General features: G+C 36.3%; 1 protein-coding gene across 1 annotated transcript; it reads right to left on the bottom strand.

Annotated features, from left to right (window-relative positions):
• LOC103040708 (endonuclease domain-containing 1 protein-like) lies at window positions 1–6,900 on the bottom strand. Its single transcript, XM_049470154.1, has 3 exons — window positions 6,815–6,900; window positions 1,744–2,119; window positions 1–1,644 (listed from the first exon to the last, which is right to left on the bottom strand). Exons 1-3 carry the CDS (start codon window positions 6,886–6,888, stop codon window positions 958–960), a joined length of 1,137 nt encoding a protein of 378 aa, XP_049326111.1. The 5' UTR covers window positions 6,889–6,900; the 3' UTR covers window positions 1–957.
• Between the last annotated feature and the right edge of the window lie 1,720 nt (window positions 6,901–8,620).

Raw genomic sequence — 8,620 nt, 5'->3', positions numbered from 1 at the left:
CTTTTTTCTTAATGGCGACAACCAACAAATCTGTTGTTGGAGTCTGCATGAGGCCACTAACTGCAGTATAAATGTGATTTCTCGTAACGCTAATCATTGCGTCCATTCAAGGATAAAGTCCTGATGCAGGGCTGGTCTTGCGTGACTGGAAAGAAGCATCAAACCCATTGCAAAGTTGGCTACCATGTTAACTGACTTGCCTATAAGGACTTTGGTTTGGAGGCACCATGGTCAATGCGAAGATCATCAATGCCAGATTACATTTGATATTTTTTTGTCACAGGCACTTTGACAGCCTAATGCAACGTGAATGGGGGGACATGTGCAGGTGTGATGGATCATAGTATAAACCAATAAGGCATGTCAGCCAACCACAATCAGATTCACTCAGATAATTGTGTGAAAATGTAGTAGAAGTAGAAGTAATAATTCAATTGAAAAATATTTACTGTAAAGTACAGATAACTAAAATTTTGACTTAATTAAGGTAACAAAGTATTTGTGCTTGTTATTTGTACTTGTCTTTGTAATTGTTGTTTGACAGGTAATCAACACCCCTACCCTACAGCAAAATCTGCAAGAACTGCATAAATACTGCGCAGGACACAATTAGGAACCTCAACAACTCATTGCTGAGAGATCTGGCATTTTGTGTCACACATGCATTACACACTACTTCTGTGTAACTCAAGTAAATATGATCTAGGGTTCCCAATATAAGTCAAATTATTTTAATTATTTATTGTTCCTGGTAACCTTTATCTCCTTTATATTCCTTCTGAATTGCACTGAAATCACATTCTACACGTCCTACTGGGTGCAGCTATTTTTGAAACTATTCCTTTGACGATGGGTACATTTTCTTGGACATTTTAAATGGAGGGATTCTAATTCCTCAGTTTTTAAAAAATTAATACGTGTAGATGGATAAATGTCTGGATACGTGTGGATGGGGTCTTACTGTATATGTATTAGTTTCTTGCCCACACACCTTTTATTTTTAGCACGTAAGAAGGAATGCAGGACATTTTCGACACATTTTTTTCTGTTATATGCTGGTGAACACTTCTGACACCAAAGCACACGCAGCCGCATCTGATTTTCAGCTGAACTGAAACTGCCCTCAATCTCTTTAGGATATCCACAAAAGATAGAAAAACGTGTCTTGTAGAGAGAATCTAAAGCTGATTCAAGCGAGGAAATGTAAAGCTCTGAGACCGGGATGTCATTTCGGTTCTCTCCTAGAAAGGCACCTGCAGTGATCACTTGCTGGTTGTTGTCTAGGCAGATGTAAGCGGTCCAGAAGAAACTGGGGATACGAACTCTGTTGTTGATTTTTTTTGTGCCAGGAACCACCCCGGTAACAATGTACCTTGAATTTCCTGCGCACTTCTCTTCCAGAATCTCAGCTACTTTTGCCTCTGTCACCCTCCATTTTCCACTGTTGAAACTACCGTTTTGTGGAGCGGCGTTGGTGAGGGTAAAAGTGGCATCTGAGCATTCCTGGGTCCTGGCATGTGAGACTGGAGCCAGGTGTCCTTTATGAAAGCCAGATTTAATGTAGTCTTTGCTGACAGACTGGTTTGATAACAAGTCCGCATTGTTGTCACGTTTCATTGTTCCTTCGGCTTTAGGGTTGTCAAGCTGCAAGAAAGCATTTAAGAAGAAGAGACGTTACAGTGTATTCAAGAGACAAATGATAGCAACATGAAAGCTGCATAGGCACAATGCTCTTTAACCTACCTGGGGTTCAAAGTACCAGGTGTCATCTCTTGTACAATCTATTTTACCTTCAAACTTGTAGGCTGAGTAGACAGGAATCTTGTTTGCTGTGTCATACAGAGTTGCATATTCATATACATATACACCTTGCTCTTCGTATAAAGACTGGCAGATTTTTTTGTAACGATTTTTGTCGGGAAACACGGTTGGAGTACAAACAGTTTTTCCAGGGTTAGCGAAGAACTGAGGGCACTTATTCAAAAAATCATCTACAACTTCGCTGAAACATCCAGAGAGAGCCAACAGTAGCAGCAGCAGCAGCAGCCCAGGAGTGAAGAGGATCATGATGAAGATCTGGAATACTGGGAAGAGTGTGACTTGACAAGCAAGAGAATATCTGAAAGATAAACAAAGAGAAAGAGAAAAAAGTTTAATTCAATACTTTTCTTAAATGTCTCATTTTGCTAAAATCCACTTTTTCGTGTTCTTTGTAAAATACTATAGTTCTCTCTGAGTTGTATATGATGCTGCATATGAAACTGTTTCTCAGTCTCCATTGTCTCACCTTGGCTCAGGACTGCCCACAGGAGGAGCTTACAGCTTTTGTTTACTGAGCTAATTAGCATTAGCTTTCATGTGTAAGTAACTGTAGGTTTAAATCAGATCTCTGGAAAATTTAATGTTTTATCGAGACCTTAAATATACACTATGGGAGCATGACTTAACAAGGTAGCACAACTCGACAGAACACCGGTCAAAGTGGGCATAGATCGTGGTAGATCGTGCTCGGCACCGTTGATAACATTTCTCGGCCGTGGGAAGAGAGTACTGCCTCCGGGGCGGGTATTCTGGGCTCGGTTCGCACCGTTGATAATGTTTCTCGGCCACAGGGAGAGAGAGCACTGGGCTCGGCAGAGAGAGAGAGAGTGTTGGGCTCTGCTCCTGGTGTTGATAAGGTTTCTTTGCCATGGGGCAGCTCGAGTTTGGCGTTAAGTGAAGTTTGACGGTAAACTTTACCTAGCACTCAGAGTGCTATATCTTTATAAATAAGTCTGTATCTCTGAAAACATTTTGTGCTTTGAGTTTTAAAGCTGTAAAATTGACTGTGGAGGGAGGCTGGTAGGCGGTCTCTGCTGCAGTGCTGTTAGCCAATCAGAGGCGATATATTTGCATGTATTTATGTATAAATTCATGAGCCAGAGCCAAAATCTGTCTTTCTTCAGAGACCACTAACTCAGCATCAACCTAAGCAGGGCTAAATAGAAACACCTGAGCACTTTGTTTCACAAAAAACAGCTTACATGGTATTCATTCATGTTAGATACCAGAACTAGACATTTTAAAATGAATTTAAAAACAATGGAATGAGACCTTTAAGTATATCTGTATCAAAAGATTAAGTACAAGTATATGCCAAATATACCTAGACTTTTCTGTACACTTGTCAATATAAGCCAAATATACTTAAGTTTAAATAGCATGTCACTGATTAGTACAAAACACTAAATTTTAAAGATACTTGCTTAGTTTAAGTTTAAAAGAACGAAGTATACTTAAGTACACTTAAATAGACCTCTTTTTGAAGTGGAAGGCGAAGATGACATTAAAACTTCATGTCTCGCAGCACAAGGTTTTGTCACATGGAGCACATTGAAAACATTGTCTGAACAGCCTAAAATAAACATTGTATTGGTGACACTTTTATCAGCTTTTTGTGAACGTACTCTTTTGAAGAGGAACTAAATTTAAGAGCATTAAAAGTATTTTCAAATTAAGTAAAGAATACTAAAAGTGCATTTTCAATTCAATGTACTTTATGAAAATACGCATTGAGTATACTTTTTCTATATTTCCATATACCGTATTTTTCGGACTATAAGGCGCACCGTATTATAAGACGCACTATCAAAGAACGCCTATTTTCTGCTATTTTTCCATACATAGGGCGCATCGCATTATAAGGCGCGTTAAGTGACACTAGAAAGGGTGCCTATATCAAAGTGAACAGGGGTGGCGCCATGTTTCCCTTCCCCCACCGGGGGTGGTCGCTTGCCGGTGGAGCGTCTCAGTATATATAAATCTAGCTCTTTCAAAGTCAAACGAGTGCTGGATATTAATCTACACAGATTCCTCTCCTGAAAACTGTTTATTTGGGTGAGTAACGTGCTTCAGTTTATTTACAGTAAGCTTAGATTTCCAGATGTCCACTAAGGCTTGCTGCACCAGCGTTAGCATAGCTATCCGCTAGCACGCTAGCTAGTCACCTAAACTAGTAAAGTTAACCCAAACTTAAACGACAGCGTTACACTGAGTAATCCTGCGTGTTCTGGTAAGACAGTGAGATATTAGCTAGCGATTCGTCCCCCGTAGCTTGTTTTAACACTGTAAACAAGCAGATTACAGGCTGATAAAACTCACCTCTGAGAGAGTTAGCGCTTAGCATCTAGCTAATGCTAGCCAGGCAAAGCAGCACAGACTTACAGGCCGATAACTCACCTCTGAACGGTGAACGCTTAGCGATTAGCATCTAACTCTAATAATACTGCTCCAGCAGTATTAAAAGTGCTAAATTTAGAAAATACTGATCTCTGAACAGTGAAAAAGCTAGCTAGCTAAGCGGTTAGCATCTAGCTAATGCTATTGCTGCTCTGCACGGAGTGTGTGTTTACTGCTCCTTACACCTGACGAGTAAAATTTAGATAATACTGATCTCTGAACAGTGAATAAGCTAGCTAATGCTATTTGCTGCTCCAGCCTCTGAGCTGCACGGCTCTGGACTCTGTATAGCACTGAAACTCTGTATAACGCTGCACGGAGTGTGTGTTTACTGCTCCTTACAACCTGACGGGTAAAATTTAGATAATACTGATCTCAGTGAATAAGCTAGCTAGCTTAGCGGTTAGCATCTAGCTAATGCTATTGCTGCTCAGCCTCGGAGCTGCACGGCTCTGGACTCTGTATAGCACTGAAACTCTCTATAACGCTGCACGGAGTGTGTGTTTACTGCTCCTTACAACCTGACGAGTAAAATCCATACAAAAGGCGCACCGTATTATAAGACGCACTGTCAATTTTTGTGAAAATTAAAAGTTTTTAAGTGCGCCTTATAGTCCGAAAAATACGGTAATGTATTTTAGAGCCACATGCTTTAAATTATATGTTCTGTTCATAGAAAATATATGTTGTGGCATTAAATTCTGCTTAGTGCACTCTAATGTATTTTTCTTTCAATAGCATTATGGTGTACACAATATTTTATCCATACGCAGAGTAATACATTTACAATATACATTAAGTGTATTAAATAAGGTGTTTTACGAAAGAAAAAAACACTCAAAAGCACAACCTAATGCTTTTATGTTGCTTAATTATAACTGAAATATATATAATTAAGTTGCCATAAATTGTTCCAAAATAGTTAATTTAGAATGTATTTAAGTACGTATTTTAATTTTGAAAAAAGTATGTACTTTTCCATGTTAAGCATACTTTTAAAAATATACTAAATACACTTTTCTTTTACAAGGGCAGCCACGTCACCACTTAAACCCCGCCCACATTTCTAAATGATAAGCCCTTTACCTGTCCTAATACTGTGAGTAAACAGAGCAACTAAAATTGACTTTCATCAGAAATTAAAAAAAAAAAACTGATTACCCCACAGTGAAATCTCAATTAGCTGCAGGCCAAGTCTCTAAGCACATAACATTTATATACATCTTTTTATCATCCTGAAATTCCTGTGTGATTATGATATTACACTTTTAGTATTAAGCTGTCTATCAACTTGAACAGTGTTATCAATCAACTCAACTTTACACTCTTTTTATTACTAACAGACAACTAATAAAACATGTTTATTATGAAGAAAAACACTGGGAGGGGATAGATGTGGGTGGAGCTTGTGTAAATGACAGAGCACAACAAACGAAAAAATCTGGAAATTAATTCTAAATTACATTAAAGTAACTTTCTATTTGTGAACAAACTTTTTGTTTATTCACATTGGCTTTGCTGTGGTTAAAAACACAACTAACCACTAGAGGGCATAAGAGATAAATTTGCTTCACATTTAAACATTTTTACTCTCATATACAGTCTGTGGTTCACAGGAGAGCGACGAAAATGGTCCTTCAATACATGGTGGTGGTACAGATGCATCTCAAAACACAAAAATTATATAGGCATATATAATATATAGAGTTTCACATTTAGAACTAAATTACTGAAATAAAGTAACTTTTCAATTATATTATTATTTTTTTATTACACCTGTAGTTGTAACACTGTCTCACTTCCTAGATTCAACAAAGAGAAGTCCATATTCCACCTTATGAACTTTATTCACACCAATTCAGTTCATTGTTTGCCATTTTTTAATCCACAAATTCATAAAAAATATACTACAATGTGTAAATAAAATTAATGAAAATTTGTTAGTGTTAGTTTAGAGTACAGGCTTCAAAAAAGGTTAAATGTTTACAATAACGGTCCCCAGAATAATATAAGGCTACTGTCCATCAGTGGAAGTGGGCTATTGATTAAAAAAATGTCAGATTTAGTTTTAATGTCAAAAAACAAACTGTGAAATATATTAATATTAAATAGTTGTAAAATAGTTAACAAAATAATGCTTAGCATTTGTTTTAATAGTATGATTTTATTATAATTTTAGCATACATTTTTGTGTTAGGTAAAAAATAAATTCAAATTAGAAAAAGTTGTGACTGTATGGAAAAAAGACCTGCATCACACTCCATAAAAGGTTGGGATGGAAGAATTTTAGAGCAAATAATTTTGTAAAAACAGCAAACAAATTCTGCTGTAAATTTAAACAGATGCTTTTATTCATGATTTGGTACAAAAACAGAATCCACAAAAGGCTTTGAAAAGTAAAGATGGATTAAATTCTGATTTAACTTCTTTTGGTTTTTAATGAATATTTTGGGTAAGCAGCATATTAAGTTATTTTGTGAAAATTATATATGTATAAATTTTAAATAAAATGTCTAAGAAGTTAATTTCTCTCTATAATCTCTCTAGACGAAATGGTAAATAGTAAAATATCAAAAAGATAACAGTCAGCTCTTACCTGTCACGGCTGGGACCAGTGCAGAGCTTTATGGTCAGGTATGAAAATGCTGTATATATTGTACAGGAATGCATTTGTCATCACTGAAGAACAGTTTCTGTAAACCATGTGTTCTACTAAATGTAGAAGCTGCTGAGTGGCACAAAAGCTGTTGATAGGAACCTTGTTTGCTAAAGAGAAACTTGGTGAGGATGAGCTTAAGTTTTGCAGATGTAGCTGCAAACTGCTGTTCCTCAGTTCCTCTTTTACATTTAATAAACATTTTAAAATCTGTCTCAAACAGACAAAGATAATGTCTGACAAATGCATGTATTGGTTTGTTTGTTTGTTTGTTAAAAAAAGGTTTTAAAAGATTTCACATTTTATCATTTCTATCGTCGGATGATGACCTTTAGGTAATCACATTTGCGCTTTCCAGGAATCTGACTTTCAGAGGAATTTAATGGTCACATGGGTCACAGTAGGTTACTTTCAATTCACTTTTTACTTGAAATATTTCATCATACATTAAAAATAAACTGACCCAGACAAACAGTCAAAGGTTATTGTTCTCAGTTTGATACCAACTTACTGTTGAAATCCCAAGAATATTCAGCTGAACTGAAACAGTTTAGTGAAGAGGAATGATCCAAAATTCCTCCTGACTGTTCTGCAGGTCTGATCTGCAACTACAGGAAACGTTTGGTTGAGGTTTTTGCTGAAAAAGGAGGATCAACCAGTTATTAAATCCAAAGGTTCATATACTTTTTCCACTCTGCACTGTGAATGTTAACATGTTGTGTTCAATAAAAACAGATAATGTTTTGTGTGTTATTAGTTTAATCAGATTTTGTTTGTCTATTGTTGGGACGAAGATGAAGATCAGAACACATTTCATGAATTTATGGAGAAATTCAAGTAATCATATGCATATGTTTCTCTCAAATCTTAGTGTCCATTAAAGGAGGAATGCACTGTGAAATGGACTTGGGCATAGTTACTTTGGAAAAAAATAATCTGATTACTGAATATTTCTAAATAAAGTTGGAAAGATGGATCATACGGTCATGAAAAACCTGGAAAACTTTGAAAATGGCAGTTTCCAGGCCTGGATAAGTTTGGAAAAATAAAAATACCCAGAAAGTTTTGGAAAAGTCATGGAAATTTGGTCTACAAACCTTGTGTTTTAGTTTACTGATGGAGAATATATATTTTGAGCTTATAAATACATCAGCTCAGAGTTAAGCCTACTATAATCAATTTTAATTATAGTTTTAGTTGATATTTGGTTTTACTGTCAATGTCTGCACTGATGTTTTAAAATCGATGGTCATGTAAATTTGCCTTGAAGGCATGGAAGAGTCACTGCTCTCCTTGTTTGATCTTTTAGTTTGGGTGGACAAACATGTCTTGGCATGGTTTGCAGTTGTAGAATACAGTATATCACAAAAGTGAGCACACTCCTCACATTTCTGCAGATATTTAAGTATATTTTTTCATAGGTATACATATGTTTATATACCCAGAGAGTCCTATTATTTTGGCTTATATGTGTGTGCATTTACACATCTGTGAAAAAAAAATTACTAGCGAAAGTATAGATAAATGCATTTACTGAAATGGTGTCCACAAACATTTAAACATTTTTTTATATGTCCATTAGTGCTGGGGGGTATACCAGTTCATATGGTATACCGTAGGGGAACTAAGAACCGGTATTTTGTATAGCACAGTAACAGCTTTTGTCTACCTGGAGAAACATGAGAACAGAACTCCAGGAGCTTCTGCTGCTACTAATTACAATATGAGTTACTATGGCCTTTTAAA

The sequence above is a fragment of the Astyanax mexicanus genome, chromosome 21 (genome assembly GCF_023375975.1).
Source record: "Astyanax mexicanus isolate ESR-SI-001 chromosome 21, AstMex3_surface, whole genome shotgun sequence".
Taxonomy (NCBI): domain Eukaryota; kingdom Metazoa; phylum Chordata; class Actinopteri; order Characiformes; family Acestrorhamphidae; genus Astyanax; species Astyanax mexicanus.
The sequence above is the reverse complement of the archived record's forward strand: the minus strand, read 5'-3'. Positions and strand labels throughout refer to the sequence as shown.